The sequence below is a fragment of the Falco rusticolus genome, chromosome 4 (assembly GCF_015220075.1).
Source record: "Falco rusticolus isolate bFalRus1 chromosome 4, bFalRus1.pri, whole genome shotgun sequence".
Taxonomy (NCBI): Eukaryota; Metazoa; Chordata; class Aves; order Falconiformes; family Falconidae; genus Falco; species Falco rusticolus.
The window spans coordinates 11,179,691-11,198,901 of record NC_051190.1 but is presented as its reverse complement, the minus strand read 5'-3'; the positions used below and the strand labels follow the sequence as shown (position 1 = coordinate 11,198,901).

Sequence of the window (19,211 nt, the reverse complement as noted above, 5' to 3'; positions counted from 1 at the left end):
TGTCATATGGGAACTTGGAGAGCGTGGCTCGACACTGCTCTTTCACAATGAGAGCTGCTCGGCAGCTTCAAGATATCCACAGAACAGCATGTGCTGCTGCTGCTTTAGTAGGGTTATTTTAGATTTTGCTTGTTTGGTTTTAGTCTTTTGGGTTTCTTGGCATGCCACTTTGGTTTTTGTGAGGGATGCAACCAAGAGAGGATATTCCAATTTTACAAAACATTGTAATTTAGTTTCAACCAAGTGGAGTTTTTGGAACAAGCTAGAGGCACAGCTGTAGTCTCTGGGTTTTCTGCCTGCTGAACACTAAAGGGCTGCTGTGAACATTCAAGAGTGAGTGTGCTTCTCAAAAAAAATGAAATTAAGCCAAAATCACTGCTGCAATGGAAAGTCTTAGCTGATCTATATAAGGGGTTGCAACCAACTCTCTGTATTCTATAGATCTGTCCCCAGCTTCCCAGCCTCAACTTGCCTTTGCATTCACTTAAACCCACTCTTGGTCCAGCAGCATGAAAGTTGACTTACTAAGGGCATAGTTGCATCTTAATTTTACTCATATGTGCCATTCCCTGTAAGCACGGGTATTGACCTAAATGGCTAATTGAAGACCAGAGATGCTGTACACAAATATGAAGCTGACAAGCAGCTGTCAACTGCTCAAAGGGCCTTAAATTAGGATGAAAAGATGAGGTCTGGCCAGCTACTATCTCTTCTGAGTCCCACATGAGACTTGAAGTTTTGTGATGGTGGGTTTCCCATCCCATATATATTGCCTCTCACGAATCCTTGTCTGCTCCAAGGGAGGACAAATGGTGCAGCCCTAAGAACATCCCCATGAGTGGAGGAAGAGAAATTGCAGCTACTTAGAGTCTCCAGAGGGAAATCAGCTTGGCCAGCTGAGAGTAGCAATGCAGAGCACAGTCTCTCTGAAGTATGAGTGCACTCCAGTCTGTCCGAGCTTCATCAAGAGAAAGCTTCCTCTGAACCACACGGAATGCTGTTGAGTGTTGAGCTGCGTTGGTAAACAAAGCTCGTAAGGCTTCTTCTTCTGAGGCTTCCTCAATTTAGAAGCTTGCTCAAAGCCTGGCCACGAAAGGGGATTAATTTAGCTGAAGTTTAGACACTTATCTGGAGTGCCTACACTAAGACCTTGGTGACCCCAGGCTCTCTGCAGCACATGGAGAGGCACAGAAACTTCCAGAGGGAAATTCAGGACCTTGGTGCTTTAAATCTGCTCTGGAAGATCAGAAGGCAATTCAGAACCCTGAGGACCTCTCTTATCTCTTAATGCTCCATGTCTTGATCAGGATATGAAGGTTTCTAACCTGGCTTACCTAAAGCTAACACAACAGGAGCTTGGTGTCTGTGGTTAGATGTCACAAACCACTCTGAGACCTCTGTGTTGTATCACTAACTGACAGAGTTTTATGTTCTTACAATCATGATAAGTACCCAAAAAAATCACTTCTGCTTGTTTTGAATTTGTTTCCTTCTTAGCAAGACTTGTGAAACTTCATCTGTTTTTCAGCAGTTCATAAGAATTAGCTCATTTTCTACTAAAACTATTATGGCAAATAGGAACCACTGATCTTGACTCTCAGATCCAGCTCATGTAGTCTGTCATTTGTCAGCAATGCTATAGCATTCATCAAGATATTCAGAAATGTTTAAAATATTTAATTTTCACAGAATCACAGAATGGTCGGGGTTGGAAGCGACCGCTGCCAGCCCCCTGCCAGAGCAGGTTCACCCAGAGCAGGCTGCTCAGGGTCACAGCCTGGCAGGATTTGAATGTCTCAGAGAAGGAGACCCCGCAGCCTCCCTGGGCAGCCTGTGCCGGTGCTTGGTCACCCTCGGAGTGAAGAAGATCTTCCTCGTGTCAGATGGAACTGCCTGTGTCTCAGCTTGTGCCCGCTGCCCCTTGCCCTGTCGCTGGGCACCACTGAAAGGATCCCAGCCCCGTCCTCCTGACACCCACCCCTAAGATATTTGTAGACATTTTGTCCATTAGTTTATGGTTCTGCATAGAGTGAAAACACTAGCCATAGTATGAATACTCGGAAGGACTCGATGCACAGTAGCCAGCCAGCTTTCTGCTAATTGTTAAAATATGTTGCTGCATTTACCACTAACTATGGATTTTAAAGCAGCCTTTGCAGCCTGACTGCACAATGTTCTTGTTGACACGTTTTATTTCCTTTGCCTTTACATAGGGCTAAAACCTGCCACCTGCGCAGGCTGACAGCTATTAACATCAGCTATTAACATGGCAGAAGCAGCCTCATTAGCATGCCTCACCAGAGGAGGTGGTAAGCAGCTTGTCAGGTATGCAGCATTACATGCTTATAAAATGCCTGCAGGATTGGGTTCCCTTTCTTTTTTACTGCTTCTAAATACTATAAATATTTTTTCCAGTGAAAATAATGAAGGCAGGAGCGTGTGCCTGCTTGCTAGGACTGTGTCATCTGCTGTCACTGTCAGCTTGCGGAGGCACGTGTGCGTTGTCTTAGCGTTATTGCTGCACAAATACAGATCCTGTAGCCTGCTTCTGGGGGCTGTGGGGTTGTAGCTTTAGTTTCAGATTATAAACATTGGTCCAACTGCCTGTCTCACAGACTTGAATTAATAAATTCAAATCCAGAGTTGATTTATTTTTTTTTTAACTTGATGCATGCTGCCTTGTATCAGAAACGGTGTGGCCCGCAGGACCAGGGCAGTGACCGTCCCCCTGCATTCAGTGCTGGTGAGGCTGCAGCTTGAATCCTGGGTTCAGGTTTGTGAGACAGACACTGAGGGGCTGGAGCATGTCCAGAGATGAGCCACAGAGCTGGGGAAGGGGCTGGAGCACCAGTTGTATGAGGAGCTGCTGCGGGAACTGGGGTTGTTCAGCCAGGAGAGGAGGCTCAGGGGGGACCTTATCGCTCTCTGCAACTGCCTGAAAGGAGGTTGGGATGGAGTGGTGGTCGTCTCTTCTCCCAGGTAACAAGTGACAGGATGAGAGGAAATGGCCTCAAGTTGTGCCAGGGGAGGTTTAGATTGGCTATTCGGAAAGATTCCTTCACCAAAAGGGTTGTCAAGCACTGGAACAGGCTGCCCAGGGAGGTGGTGGAGTCACCACCCCTGCAGGTATTTGAAAGACGTGTAGATGTGGCACCTGGGGACATGGTTAGTGGTGGGCTTGGCAGTGCAAGGTTATCAAGATTATCAGTTGGAGTCAATTATCTTAAAGAACTTTTCCAACCTAAACAATTCTATGATTTTAATTAGAATGCCACCTTTACTGTACACTCAAGTGAGACGGGCTGATGTGCAAAGTGAAGGGGCAACCACTCCAATGCAAATAATAAAATGTTAATGGGTCTGCTATTAGCAGTACATATCACTTAAAAGGTCTTATGATTTCATCAGCTAATGGACTTGACATGGAACTTTCTCTGAATTAGCAGTTTTGCTGTGTCCCTCCAATGCAGATGATAGCAGAGAAGATAAATGTACTGCTTCCCAACCATGTATGTTGAAAAATACTGTAATGTGTTTAGCATGATGTGCAGGACCAGTGCTGATCAACCCAGTTCTGTTATTTATTTACTAATATCAAGTAGAAATTAATTTTTTACTTAAGTGGTGTTACAGTCAGAGGAAGGGGAAAGGGAATAATTATCTATGAACTTGGCATGCCAGAATCGCAATTTTGTATTTGCAACTGCTCGCCAAGAGGCAATAGTGACACTGAGTCCTGCTGGCTGTGTAATTCTGATTCTACAAAAACAAAAAAAAACCAAAAAAAAGACATATACTTACCCTAGATTCATTTTCTGGCCTCTTCTTCCTCATTTACATAAATTGCAAACCATACATTGGAATAGAAGTGGCGCTGCTTGCTGCAGTGCAGAACTGTGTAGTAATTACTGTATTCCAGCTGAGCTAATGAGTTTGTATCTGCACGCCATCCTCTCCTGACAGTGGACTAGCTTAATAGTTATTTATTTTGACTAATCTCCCATAAAGGCCATTCCCCCTAGTCTCCTCCATTATGTGATTTAGATGGAGAATCGTTCTAGTGCTTGTTTTTTTATTATAGTGGTTATGGAACATTACTGGAATCAAATTAAATTTAGACATATTAAGGAGTCTGGCACAGTAAATACTGCACTTGTGAAGTTTGGGGGTTGAGGGACAGGAACAAAACCTGTTTCTCCAGCACCTTCCCATGTTCCCAGCTAAATAAAGCAGAGGGGCAAACCCCAGGCTGCCTATCTGCAGCACTGTTTGTTTCCCTCAGTTCGAATTTACTGGGCAGCGATGAATAATTAAAGTTCTCCTGCCCACAGTTGTTACCATTTGAATAAATATTCCCACCAATGGAAGGGATTCAGGTTCCCTGCGTTTTGTTCAGCATAGAAATCTGCTCTTGGCCGCCCACCGTGCCGCAGGCACTGCCGCATCTCTCCAGCCTGCATGCCGAGTCCGCCCCGAAAGATGCTGTTTGACCTTTTGCCTAATTCTTCCCCAGCACCGGTGTGAGCTGCCAGGCTGCTGCCGGGGACTGGTGGGTGGGAGAGACCCCCTCAGCTTGCTGCCTTCCCGGGGAGGGCTGCTTGTTTGCCCCCCGCTCGTTAGCTAGAAACTCACCACCGTAAATAAGGCCAGCACAGGTCAGGGGAATTGCTGGGCAGCAGCACCTGCTCATTTCAGATCTAAATTTGACCCAGTCTCTGACAGCCCGGTGTTAGTAATTCAGTCCTGCTTCTTGCTAAGCCTCATTTATAGTTTATAAAGGGTTAATGAATGATTAATAGATATTTTAATGCATTTTAATTAATTGCTGAAGAGGTCAATAGGTTGTTTAGAAACATGGCTTGTAGCCATGTATGACATCTTCTATTGTGTTCATAACTGCCTGTCATGCATACAGTCTAAACACGCTTTATATCCTCTATTAATAATGTATTAACCCATTGTAAGGCATTTAGAAACAGATTCACAGGATGGTCTGAGACCAGTAATTCTTATTCTGATCTTGCAGTTTTCACTCATACGAATGGCGCCTTGACTTCGAGAGCACTGCTCCTGCTGCTGCTGTAAGCTGTGATCCTGCCATCGCTGGCAGCAAAAGCAGGACCAGCACTTGTAAGATTAGTGTCTGAAAGAGGCCTTGCCTATGAACAACAGGCAAAATCTGGAAAGGTTTTAAAAGCTGAAGTAGCTGGATCAATCCCAAGAAAAACAGTTGAAGCAACTGATTTAGAAGTTTCTTCCTGTAGACTATCCCATTCGTTATATTACAGACATATTTTAAATATATATTGATTTGTGAGGGAATGGGTGGCTCATGAAACTATGGTCCTGATGAATTACACAGCAGAGCAAGAGGATAGAGGTCCTGTCTACGAGAGCGAATATCTTACCTTACTCCACGCAGGTGCTCTGAAAACAGTAAGCTGCCACAGTTGTAAATTCAAGCCCCAACCTGCCTCCCAGCTTTTGCTGTGTCTGGTGGGATACACTGCTTTGATACTTAACGTCACGAAGGCTGGCCAGCATGTTAAACAGCCAAGCCAAGTTCCCTCTCCTGTGTATTCTCTGCCTGCTCCTGCCCACAGGCATAGATGATGGATGTACTTGACCCCACAAGGGGTGTTGGCTGTGTTACGCTAGCAAGGCTGGTGGAGTTAGGGGGCAGCTCGCATACGCAAATGGGATTGAAGGCCACCGACTTGATGAACTTATTCTTTTTTCTACTGCAAATGAGGAGCCAGGACATCTGGTGGTAATGATCTAAATGCACTTTTATCCCATTGCAACACAAACGTGAATTCCCAAGTCACCTAACTCCACATCACGTAATTATGAAAGCAGCTATTAGTGGCCAGGAAGATAAGTAGCAGAGGCTAGTCCCATATGTTTAAAATCATCCTCTGGTCTCTGGTACAACAGCTAACGGCATGCAAAACCAGGTACAAACCAGCACTGGAGGCTGAACTGCTTCAAGGCAGCTTTGGGGTGGTGGATAGGTGACGAGAACAGGGGAAACCAGTGAAACACCTGAGTAAACGTTTGGGGGACTGCTGGGGAGCTGGCAAGCACTTTGTGATGTTCAAGTGCTTTTTTCCATGGAAAGAGCAGAGTAGGAAATTAACAGTTTAATCACTACAGGTTTGATGTCTTTTATAAATTGATTTACGGTGAAAGAAGATAGAGCACAGAGCACATTAGGAAACTGCAAACTGGAAAGGAAAAGGTGCTGTGACAACCTCAGAATGGACATCAGCAGGAGCTCAGGCAAGTAGCCTGTGTGAGGATGTCCCAGGGCACAGAGCTCAAGGGCAAGGGGAGGTGTGACACAGGCTGCCTTCAACTGCTCAGTGTGGTTCTGTGCTGAGGCGCGTGTCCCTGCTCTGGATACGCTTGCTCGGGTGCTGCTGGCAGTGTAACAGTATGTCACGGTAGCTGCACCGCAGCTGGCAGGCAGGTGAGCTTGTCCAAAACTACTCTGGGTCTCTCTGCCCTGCACTGATGCAGAGGCATCAGAACTCACGACTTGGCACATGCTCTCACTACCTCTGTAACTCTGTTCCCTCATTCGTAAGATGGGGGCAAACTTATCAGGTGATGTCAATGGGCTGATACAAAATAATGAAATATTAACCCCATTTCAGGAAACTTGCCGTAGATTCAACTCCATTGAACTAAAATTCAGCACAAATTTCTTTTTTAGTTCAATGCTCTGGATGCTAACCAGGCTACAATAGAGTGAATTTATTTGTATTGGCTTACAAACATAATAGCTGCATGGTTAATAGTCCTGGATGGCCTATAGATTTTCTACCTGTTAAGCATGTTGCTTAATTCTACATCTGCCTCTCTTCAACACTCCCAAACCAAAATCTAATTGTATCTGAATGTTCAGTTCCAAATAGGAAAGAGAAAGCAAGGTCAAAAAAATCAAAAGTGGTAATAAATATTAAATTCACATGGAAAGTTGTTCCTTCCCCCAACCTCCAAATCACAAATGGAATGCAGTTCAAAAAAAAAAAAAAAAAAAAAAGAGACAAAAAAGCAGATAAAATATTTATGTTGCCTGCAGTCATACTGGGGTTTTTTCCAAGAATGGTTTATCCTGATTTATGGTGAATCCTAATTCAAATGACATGAGAAAACTTACAGCATGAAATGAAGTCTGGCCATATTTAGTGCCTGAATCATAAACCTTTTAAAGAGGAAGCATGGTTGTGTATATGGAGTGCAGGCAATAATTACTGAACATTAATATTTTTGTTGTTTTTTCTGCACATGCAAAGAAAAATTTCATATGAAAAATTTTGCAGGGAAGCATTTTCTTTACAGACCAGAATATTAAAAAATATAAAGATTAAACTCATTTTGCTGTCATACTACTATACTTGCATATATGAAATACAATTTTAGCATTTATAAACTAAATGTTTTCGGGTGTAACTCAAGTTCTTTCAGTGGGAAAAGATAAGTTTGTAGGCTCAGTGTTACCCTTCAGCCTGCAGTTGTACATCAAAAAGGCACACGTAACTATACCGAAAGAGCTCTGACTTCCTTTTAACATACCACAGTTTCTCGTGGGGATAAATTTATGCTGGAATTAATGTTCCCTGGGCTGGTTTAGCCTTTTTCCTTTCCTGAATAAGAATACACCATACTGCTATAAACACTGTTTTACCGCTGGAAAAAGATCTGCATTAGGGTTAGGTTTGTACTACCTGAATAAAGTGGTTTAACTCCTATGCAGAAAAACATAGTGTAAAAAAAGTTTCCTAAACCATCTCACGGTTAAACAAGAATGTGCAGAAAATTACTGCCTCATTTAGTGGAATAAATGAAATCATTTGGAAAGGAGTGAGATCCTTTCATTAGGTAAGGTGCTTGTCTGGTAAGTGATGCAGAATAATGCTATGTATGACAGGGAGTTCTGTGGGGTGGCTTTTTAAGCAGGTAATCTGTGTAATACAGCCAGTTGCTTTTCGCTTTTTTTAGACATCACATTCTTCTCCTGTAAGCAAAATTGGCTGCTAAGATATTGCCTTAAAAAAAAAATAAAATTGCAATTAAATAAGGTGAACCAATGAGGCAGAATCTGGAATTTATCTGCACCTTCAACCTTAAAACTGTTTATTGGGATTAAAGCCCAAATCCAGCATTACAGATTATACCCTGTAATCAAAGGTGCTATTCTCTTTGAAAAACATTACCTTTTCTGTTGTCTTAACCAAGAAAAATTAAAAAAAAAAAAAGCTTAAGAGTTGAGGTGTTTTCACTTGTTTCTATTTTAAAAAGAAAGGGGAGATGTAACTTTTTTTCTGAGCTATGACTGTATTTTGAGCTGTGCTTTTCCTCACATGAACTTTCTCATCCAAAGGGTGCTGCTTCCTTCCATATTAAGCAAGATAAGACCAGAGAAATGATTGCTTCCCTTATTCCAACAACATACTCTCTTTATCTCCCAAGGGTTAAGAGTTAACTAACACTCATGGACTGGAAAGCAGAATTTGTAGAGTGGAACAAAACCAGTTACAACATCCCACAGAAAAGGGAAGCAAGGGACACTAAAGGTTGTGAGTCACCAGGGCCAGGAAAAAGCACAGCAAGGCTTGCAAGGAAGGGTTGCTGAATCTGCCTTTGATGTTCTAATTATGATTTTTTTTTTCCTGAAGTGTTGCAATCACCCACAGAGTATCTCAGTTCCAGTGTCTGATTTTTTTCCTCTGATTGTCTCATTTGTGTCATCATCCATGCCAAAGAAAATCCAGGCATAAAAATTTATTGCATAAAGGGGATGATCTAATAATAAATACAAGGACTGGAGCCTCCCATGTCACAGCTTAGGTCTGTTTGCAGCCCTGTATTTGCCTCTTAGGAAAAACCTGTTCACTCTTGCAGGGTTATAGAGAAATGAGCTCTCTTTGCTGGTACTGGCAAGTTATTTGCTTGCAGTCTGTCAGTCATGCCTTCTTTCTTCACATATAACTGGGTTTTTTAGCAGTTTGCTGTCTTCTTTCTTGGATGGGTACAGCCTTCCTGTGTATTATTATTGTTATTATTCTCCTTTAATATCCAGGTTCAATAAGCAAACCGTCGTGACTATTTCTCTTTCTGTGAGCAGCAGAACAAGGACTATTCAGATGAGGCTAAATCCTGAAATCTTGCCCGCATTTTACTCAAGCGAGCTCCTAGAGATCTCTAAAAGTCCCAGAGGTCTGGATTCGGACCAACAAAAATTACGCCACAATCAATTGTGACACAACTGAGGGGAAAATGAGTATGGGCTGTGGACTGTGGGGTAGAAACACTGTGCAGCACCCCTTTGTCAGGTGGGAGGGGGGACAGGGATGGTGAGTGGCTTCCTTAGATAAACATGGCAAAAATGTGCAGAGATTTCCATAAAGCTGAGACGTCCCCAACTCCCGTGTATGTGCAGGACCTGCAGTAAAGAGCACTGCTCTGAATCAGCTCAGCAAGGAAACTGATCGTGGGAGAGGAAGAAGTCTTGTTTCCATCTGACTTCCCCACATCCCGAAGCTACTTGTAGAGGAGCCCTAGGGGTATTTTAAATCCCATGACACTACATCATCATAATAGCAACACCAATTTTGCATGGAACCTAACCCATGACTGAACTATCTTGGGGTTAGTAAACCCCCAGGGTTGCTGTTCTCTGGAGGAATATGTGCTCTGTGTTTCCAACATGAGAAGCAATATACACCTCTGTATGCTCTTCTGTATTTCACTTTTCCCTTTCTTCAATCCTTTGCTGTCAGTTCCTCAGAAGGGCAGTGTCCGAGCGATGAGATGCAGTCAATAGATGTGAAGGATAGGGTTGGTTGTTGTTGTTGGCTTGATTATTTCCACCACCACCACCCTTAGAAAAAAAGGCTTTCTAGAAGGGATAGCTGAATAGCGACCTCAGCCTGGACCCTGTAAGTTTAGCCTCTCACCATTCTTTTAAGACACAATAAAATAGTGTTGAGTATTTAACATGTCTTGCTATGATGGTTCTTACCCTGGCACCAGTGATGTGTCTGTGCTTGGAAATCTCTGAGAACTGGCTCCTAATACATTTATCCGGCAATTCATCAGGAGGAAGCTGACAGCAAAGAGCGTGCATGTCCTCAGCTCAAAGTAAGAAAAGTTTAGACTATGGTTACTTGCTGCGAGAAAGCAACTTTAAGACAAAAAAGTGAGCAGACGTGAAAGACACTTTTTATTTTTAGGAGAGAAGTTGGCTTTTAGTCACAATTGCTGGAGAATGCAGTACTTAAGTTAGCAAAGAAAGGTTTTGTGTCCTTGTAAGAAATTTAATATAGCTCTGCTGTTGACAGCTATGGTTCTCTGCTGCGTGGTGATTCTTACATTTTTTGTTAATCTCAGTAAAAAGCTTCTTGTCTTGAGACTGGCTGTGATTTAATAGCTTTCTTCTAACCTGACTGCTCATGACAAATTCCTCAGCACTTCAGAACAGCTAAAGTACATATTAAGCCCTGGAGGTTTCTTTCTGTCTTTCTCCCCAAATTACAGGATGTCCAGACTTTGCACCCAGGAAAAGCCATGGCACTGGAGTGCTTCCAGGAGCCTGAGGACCGCATTTTCATCAGGGCAAAGAAAAGACAACATACTGCATGTAGGCACGCTCATTAACAATAGGCAATGCTCTGCCTCTGAAAGATGAACATCTGACAATTGATTGCACAGTGAAATGCCACCTGCATACTCATACCAAGATGGAACACTTGATGCTTTTGTCCCTGCAGCTGCACCTGGAGCCCAGACTGCGCGGACTGAATACACTGTGCAGCTCTCCATCTGCACTATTTCATTTGTTATACGTTGACAACTCGCATGCTTTTCGAACAGGGTAGCCGTTAGTGCCACAGAAATTACCTTTTCATCGCTGCCTTACAGAAGGGTCATAATAACTGCACAAACCTCTTTGATCCTGTTTGACTTGACTTGACTCCTGATGCCTGCTGTTGTTGCTTCTGTTTTTCAGCTCGTCACGAAGTTATCACCAAAGAGATCCTCGAACTGGATACATGGGAGAACCAGTGGAACGTGGTGGCCATCGACGTCCTCATGCACGACAGCTATGATGTTTGTCTTGTTGCTAGGCTGAACCCGCGGGATCTTATCCCTCCTCCCCCGGATTTAGTGGACCAATAGAAGTTCAGTGACTCTCAGTGCTTCCAGATTCTGCAGAAATGGAAAAATTTGGAGAGACAAATGCTGCATTGCCTCTGGATGACAACTGAGTCCCACAGAGAGGAGCCAGCAACACGTGCTTTAGGACAGAACTGCCTTTGAGCTGTGCTTCTCAGATGATGCTTACTTTGCTAGTACTGGTGCTCGGGACTTCTGCGATTGAAAGTCGAGGTCGCCCAGCATTTGTGTGTGGCTCTTCGCCTTCCATCTGGCTGTGCAAGCTCCAGTGCTGGGTGCAGCCTGGGCTTCTGGGAGCCTTTGCCTCACAGGCACAGTGGCAGCCCGGGGCTCATTTCACTGCACAGCATGACATATGGAGGAAAGCTCTAGCCAGGGAAATCCCTCCTTTGCTGTTTTCCTCGCCTGGTTCTGCTAAGCTACCAAGGAGGCTAAGAAATATGTTAAGTCAGCTGATGAAAACCAGTCCAGCTGTACCAAAAGGCCAGGCTGTACTTAACTGATACAGAAGGAAAACAGAGAAGAGCCTTTGCTTGTTTTTAAAAAAACAAAACAAACCAAACCAAAACACATTAGCCAAGGTTCATTACCCAGGTACACCAGCTACTGCAAACTTTATCTAACCCACAGACAGGACAGTTCCCGTCTTTGCCAACCAAGCTGAGCCTGTGCTAGTAGAAAACTAGTCTTTTGGCAACAAGTCACAAGTGAGCCTTTCCGCAGAGGTAGTAGGCAGTGTGTAACCAGGACAAGAAGAATCCTAAATTTTCACATAGATCCTATCAGTTACAAGGTCTGGTGTGACCAGAGCCTTAAAGCTCAGTTAGAAATCCCTCTTGCTTTGAGAGATGGGGAAGGGAATTTAAAATAAAAAACAATAAATGAGACCAGCGTTATCTGCGTATCAGCTCTGCAGCTACAGGGAAAAAGGATAGGTGTGCGAATTGATAAATGTTTATGTAACAGTAGCTGTTTTTATAGAAGTGGCTTTATTGAGGTAGCATAAAGTAAATTCTCTACCAAGAGAATTGGCTATAATCACAGGGAAGAGAATTAATTCAGTGTTTCTTAAGGCAGTGTTAGCTTTTATAAGGCTTGAAGACAGGAGGCTAGAGAGAAAGTTGTTACCAATACTGCTATCCCGTTTGAATTACCAATAACTATTCATCGGTTCTCTGGTGCCTAACTTGTAGTGTATCTCCCTGCCACTGCCTGGGCAGCATGGACAAGAGAACTGGAAAGCTCCGTTGTGCTCTTGGGCCACAACTGCAAATGGTAGTACGCTGCACTGCAGAGTGAATGTCAGAGGCAAACACTAAGAGTAAACTATGAAACAGAACAAAAATTATCATTGTCATCAAGAAGTTGCTTTTGATGGCTACAAAAGCAGTGACAAAACTGGAAGGAAATAATGGGCAAAGAAATGAGGGAATCTGTCACTTAGTTCTTCCATAGTCACTTGCAGGATCTGCACTTCAAAGCATCCCCATTTTCCTTTTCAATCGTGTTTTAGGCTGAAAAAATGCCAGCTGTTGTTTTTGTTGGGTTTTGGGGGTTTTTTTGCCTGTAATTCTTATGGCAGAGAGAGACAGAGAGGATAACCCAGAAGCCCTTTGCCAATTCTGACTTTTCTGATTCATGTACTATTCTCTAAAATATCCAGTGGGAAAATTAATCTGTCATATAAAAACAATTCGCAGGAAGGTCACTAAAGTTTACTTGATAGCTATAGCAGGACACTGAGGACTGCTCAGACAATAAGGGAGCTGGTGGAGGGGAAACTAAGGAAAGCATGTAGTGAGGGAGTAAACCTGTGAGCCTTACAGCTAATCCCTTGTCTCCCTTTGTTTCACAGCCTAAAGACATACTCTTGTGCTTGTATCATTTCTATATCATCCATTCTTTTTTATTTCCTTTGTTCGCATGTCGGTCATCCTCTGTCTAGAATGGAGTTGCAACAAGCATGAACTTCAGTGGTACAAACCAGCAACCAGCTCCTAAAGTCTTAACCACCTTGGTCGCTAAATGCAGTTGTAGGTATAAGATCAAGGAGGCAAACTCTGCTTTAATGTGTTTTTAAACAAAATCAGTAGAAAGTTCTTCCAATTAACCATCCAATATTGGCAACTTTTTTTTTAACTTTCATTGTTACTGCAAAGTAAAGGTAATCTTGTTCTAATGTCTCTACAGAGCTCTCAAGGCAGCTGGAAGCAATGCTCTTGAGCATCAGTTAAGTGTTTCCTTGTGAAACTCCAAATTCTGGAACTACATCTACCAATTTTGCTTCTTTCACCTTTTTTGTTTTAAGGATGAATTTTTTAAAGGGTACTTTTTGTCTTTGGTCTCTGCTCTGAGGTCTATTCCTGACAATTCAAATCCTCTTGTGGTTTAAAGCCTGAATTAATCTACTGGATTTCACTCTCTGAAAGTCAGTCTGCTTGGAATATTTCAAGGAGAGAAGGGAGACTTTTGCAGGCTTTCATTAGTTATATTTGAAAATGTATAACACAGCTGAGACTCTGCTATTAAACTTTTATTCCAGTAGTGAGCTGGCTGTTTCTTTCCCTCTTCGTACGTTTTGCTTTTTAGGTTGATACTTAATAAGCTGGATGGAAAGGAAGTACGTACTCTGAGGTCTGTTTTGATAACTGAAGAGAGTAATTGCATATGTTTTATATACTGGCTTTGCAATCAGCTAGTTCGAGCTGTAGTGGGCAGTCAACAGGTTTTATTCCGAGCGCCCCTGGCAAGGGACCTGCCCTAGCATGCACCAAGCACTGAGCTCCCCACTGCCCCCAGGGTCTGACTGTTAGTGGGGACTCGTGTGTGTCCGTGTCTCTGTCTCTGCCCAGGTCGGAACGTCTAGCACTACATACCAGGCAGGGAATTTTTTTCTTCTGGATTAAATATCTAGAATGGGGGCACTAACTTCTTGATTTTGTGTGGGCCCCAGGTAGTTCATGGTTTGCCCTTGGGGCAACTATAATTTCTAAACCAATACTTGGAAAAAGACAGCTTGACTGAGGAAGGAAGGAAGAAGCAGAAAGCATGCTTATTGAGATCTCGGCCAAAATCCTTCTGAGAGTATATGAATACTGCATGTCTGATACATCCATGGCTAGTCTCAAATTTCTGGGAAAGTCCTTAAGAGTCTTAATTTCTTCTATTACAAATCCTGATGAAAAAAAAAAATAAAATTAGAGAATGCACATTCTCCAGGCTTTTGAGTTTCACTGAAATCATAGTTTACTTCGCCCCTTTCCCTCTGAGCCTTAGTTAGCTGAACATTTAATCAAGGCTGACTTGACATCATCCATAATTCTAAAATGCAAACAAAGCAGTGCTGGCAAGCTACCGACTATTTAAATGAATGGGGGATTATTAAGCAAAGGCATACCCTTTGATGTCGCTTGAAACATCGAAGTACATCACTAGTTGCCAAATATGAAGAAAAATGTTGGAGAGGTAGCTGGTCACGTGGCACCCCGGGAGTAAAGCAAAAAATTAAATGCTATAAAAAGCTAATTGAAGCTCTACATTTTTATCCCCAGCTAATGTTTTAATTTGAAATTGTCCAAGTATAACTGATTTCATAAGGATCCCTGTAGCGCTCTCATCTCTGTTTTCATATATGTGGTCACAGGAACTGCCTGCATACGCATCTGACTACCCGCCCTCACATACCAGTACTGCAACCGCCTGTGGCTCAGCTGCTGCCCATGCCAGGCAAAAACGTACATTTGCATGTGTGCAATATTGAAATTTATGGGGCAGTTTCTGTATCATGTTCCAGCCGTATTATGCCACTCGGGAAGCCTTGATTTGCCAACAGAAAATTGTCATGGTGCACACAGAGCTGTGAGCTCTGCTACTAGCAAATATGGTCCAGGTAAGAGGCTGAGGCAACATCAAAACCAAGGGACTGGCAACAGAGGTAAGAGGTGGGCGCTCCCAGAATGTTACGACAGGCAGCAGAGCCAAGGTGAGCTGGAATGATCCTCCCCAACTCTTCACAGGGGAGGGTTCAGATGTAAAAGGATTTGGCCCTGGATCATTATCTTACATTTTTTCCTGTACTTGAAATGTGTAATGAGATCCTTGATGACCTGAAAAACAATGGAAACGAGTGCTAGAATAATATATGTATTTTTAATGTTAAAACACATTCATATATTGTTTTTCTGCCGATCTGGAAAAAAGTGACATTCTTTTAATACACTGTTTACCTCATAATTGCTCTCTTAGCTACAGTGATGGTCTCTTTCACGAGCTGCTCTCCTAACGGATTATGTAGCACCTCTGAAAATTTGTTCCATGAATCACAATGCTTTGAATCACCAGGTCAGATTTTCAGTTACTCTTTCGCAGATTTCTGTGGCTCTCCCTACAGCTTTTCAAGTGGACTCTAGCTTCAGCTTCAAAGAAAAGCTATTTCACCCCCAGTTGTGCTCAGCTGGAACTAGTACATTTGCAATTTACTATCATTTGGCATGTAGAGGTTGAAAGCAAAGGAAATATTGGAAAATGGCTAAAATACACATCGAATGTATGTGGAAATACACATTCTTTTCTTGGTGAATGTCTCCTCTGTGTTTACTGCCCTGCCTGGGTGTCTGATGGAATGATTTACTAATAACCTATGATTGCAGCTACAGTGAAGGCCACGCTGGGGCTACGTGTTTGGGCTGCCAGAGCAGAGACAACCAGCATGGTGCAGAGCTGTGGCTCCTGACAGGCTGGCCTGCCTCGCCATAAGAAATTGCCTTCAAACAAAAAGTGTTCCAAACACTTAAGTATTCCAGGATGTATGTTCCAGGATGTATGTGGTTTATATACATATGTATAACATTATTTTAGAGGTTCTTTACTGACAGCAGTAAGATCCTTTTTTTATACACATACCTGGCAACTCTGTCTTCTGCATAGCTCATCAAAGCACTTCAAAAAAGTGCTGGTCTTTAAATATACGAAACTACTCCAGGCTTCAAGTCAAAAAGAACCTTAAAATCCTTGCTGAGCTAAGGAACAACTGGGAAATCTTTTAGTCCTCGTCTAGGTCTCCTTTCTTCTCAAATTTTTGGCTGGCTGTAGCACTCCCCTCAGAAGCTCAGAGTCCTCTTGAAAGCTTTCTGCAAGTCTGTCTCTCTTACCCTAACCCCATATCTGCCTCGGCCCCCTTGTCTGACCAGCCCTTACGCTCCTCCTTTTCCCCTTCAGTTCCCCAGAAGATGGGAACAGCCACTCAGGGTGTTCAACCAGGCTCCAGACTTCTGAGAAGCCTATCGCTCCAGCAACACATCAGCTTTGAAGGACAGAAGTAAGACCATACCAGCTCCCTGGACTTGAGGACACTCATCTTTGAGTAAGTTCTAGCAGCCTCAACCCAAGTTCTGTGGTTCACTTTCATTGCAAATAAGAGCTGCCTGCTCTGCGACGTCGCCATCAGCCAGGGTTGGAGAGCAGGTGACCTGCATTCTACTTTGTCTCGCTGCTGTCTCACTGTGCAATGCTGACAAGTTTTACATTAAATACCTTGCATACCGTGCATGCCGTAGCTGTAATGACTGCAGGCACAAGCCATTACCATTATCTCTGATTCCTGAACACCAGTTGCTACAAAAACTGTCTGAAGCACAGAGGGAGGCATCTTCATTACTGTATCATAGCTCACATCTTAAAGCCAGATTTTCTGCTGTGGTTTCAGTCAGGCCAGGTTTCACTAAAGAACCTGGTCTCTAATTTACCAGGGTTTAGTATCGGTATATTTTCTTCACTTTGACCTTCTCTAGTCATTCTTTATAAGAATGCAAGTGACTTCACCAGCTTTTCCATGAAATGCATTATCCAAACCGGCCTCCCGAGGCTGTTGGCTTTTCATTATCAGGGTTGAAGTACAGCCACTAAAGTGCCAGTCAGCTGCACAACTTTATTTTCTCATTCAGCAACTTCATAGTAGAGGAAATGTATTTCATCCATACATACAGTAATGTGTGTATGTGGGAAGTGGTTTCCTCTCACATTCCTGACTCATTCCTTTCAAATGTGGCTAAAACAACTGCTGAATCCTAGCATAAAAAGCGATGATACCCATTCAATAGGCTTTTCCAGGCTTTCCAGTATGAGGAGGAGGATGATCACAGGGAGAAGTCTTGTAACTAGAGCACAGATTGGAAATTTGAACCTCTGGGGTTTGTTTCCAGTTCAATTACTCTGTTTACTAGTCTTGGGCATCTGGTCTGTGTGCCTAGTTTCACCCGTGTCAAATAGTTATAGTAATATACCTTTACTCATTTTGTGGGTCTGCCTTGCTGTGTTTTTCAAAGGGGTGGCTTAAAAATATCTGTGATGTTATGTTGAGCGACAGAAATCAGGAAGTCCTATGCAATGGTAGAACAGTACCATTATTGCGCTACTCTCCCTCATTTTTGTAATACGGTTGTCCAAAACATTCAGAAACTGAGCTTTCCTGGGAAAGGAGAGACTGGGTGTTTGCAGCTAACAAGGGTATTTTATTTACTCCTTCATGGAAAAGCAACAAGTGATATCTAATTGTGTAATACATTAAGTAGAAGAAATGTAAGGCTCACTGCATATGCCTTCATAGCTAGTCACATTTCTACACAGGCAGAACTAATCTCAGCAAATTGAGAGGTCACTAATTGAGGCTAAATTTGAACAGTAGTAATGAGAAGAACGAGTGAACTGTATTTTTCTCAAAACAGAGTTGATTTAATAAATTATGCTGCTTAGATTGCCACAGTTGCTATGGAGCAAAAAAGAGAAGGCGCTTTACAGAAGTGTAGCAGATTTACTGGGTAACTGAAACCTGAATTTGGATGGTCTACCACAGCTTTGGTAGGAAAGCTTCAACTCTCCAGGGATTTCCATAACAAATCAGTGACACATTTAGCTAGACACTAAAAGGCACTGTTGCATCCAGGTTATCACCTACAGAACATGCGTAAGAGAATTTCAGGAAACTTGCTGCAGTTTAGTGGCATCTCCTTCCTGAGTTACTGGATTGGTACCAGGGATTATGTTGCCTTCCCCGCCAGTGTGCATAAGTAAATAATCTTAGTTGAACTGACAAGTAATTTATAATACTTACAGACTGGTAATTTATAATACGTAAGACCCCGAGGTTCCAAAACTCTTTTAGGTTAAGACCAGTTTTGCAGGGTAGAGAACATTTTTTACTAAGCAGACAATGAGATATACTGGAATTTCCCTGCAGTTAAAAAGTCCCAACAAAACAACAAATTAAATGTGTGGTTATTTTGCAGGACAGCACTGATCAGAAAGCTGCCTAATTGCTTTGTTTCCTTTGAATATGTTAGACTGGACACCTGTGTAACAGCTAGTTGGTACCTTTTAAAAAATCAGTTCAGAGAGAGTTACACAATAAAAATAAAAAATAGGATGGATCCTTCTCCCATACACACTAGTGTAAGTTGGATATAACTATTTTTTCAAGTCAGTGATGAAACAAACATGCAAGAGATGCTCAGACCTAAGACCTACCTAAAAATCCCTCTCTGCTCAGAGGGAGGCTCACAGGGTTAGGATTTCAACCTTCTGGTGAGGATGAAAAGGCAACAAAGTGAAAGCTGAGATGTGAGAGACTGGTAATGGAGCCCTAGACCTTTCTTTCTAGCCATAAGGTCAGACATAGCGCCAATCAAGAGCTGCATAAAGTTACTCCCTGTAGATGGCCGTCTATTGACCACTAAGGCTAAGCATATTACTATATGGCAACCCCGTACCTAGTGGACGAGAATCAAACTGCTTCAAAAATCCCCACTAAACACAAAAAAACTATTATCATGGCTGGCATCCCTGCTGGGGCCCTGAATAGCAAGGCAAAGGTATAAATAACCTGTAATATCCGCCTTCCAGTCTCCAGATGATTCCTATTAGCAGTGTTAAAGATACCAGGCAAAAGAATTTTGCATTGGTTTTGTCTATACCCATAAAAAGGAGAGATACCATAAAGATGTAAGGGAAGTCAAACTCCCAAACCAGCCATG

At 42.8% G+C, this 19,211-nt stretch overlaps 1 protein-coding gene across 1 annotated transcript in view; it reads left to right on the top strand.

Moving 5' to 3' along the window:
• Positions 1-14,346, top strand: part of KBTBD12 (kelch repeat and BTB domain containing 12) — a 35,111-nt gene extending 20,765 nt beyond the window's left edge. The window contains exon 5 of the mRNA XM_037384195.1: positions 11,018-14,346. Coding sequence (XP_037240092.1) covers positions 11,018-11,187 — 170 coding nt within the window. The 3' untranslated portion in view covers positions 11,188-14,346. The remainder of the gene's footprint in view (positions 1-11,017) is intronic.
• The last annotated feature ends 4,865 nt before the right edge of the window (positions 14,347-19,211 follow it).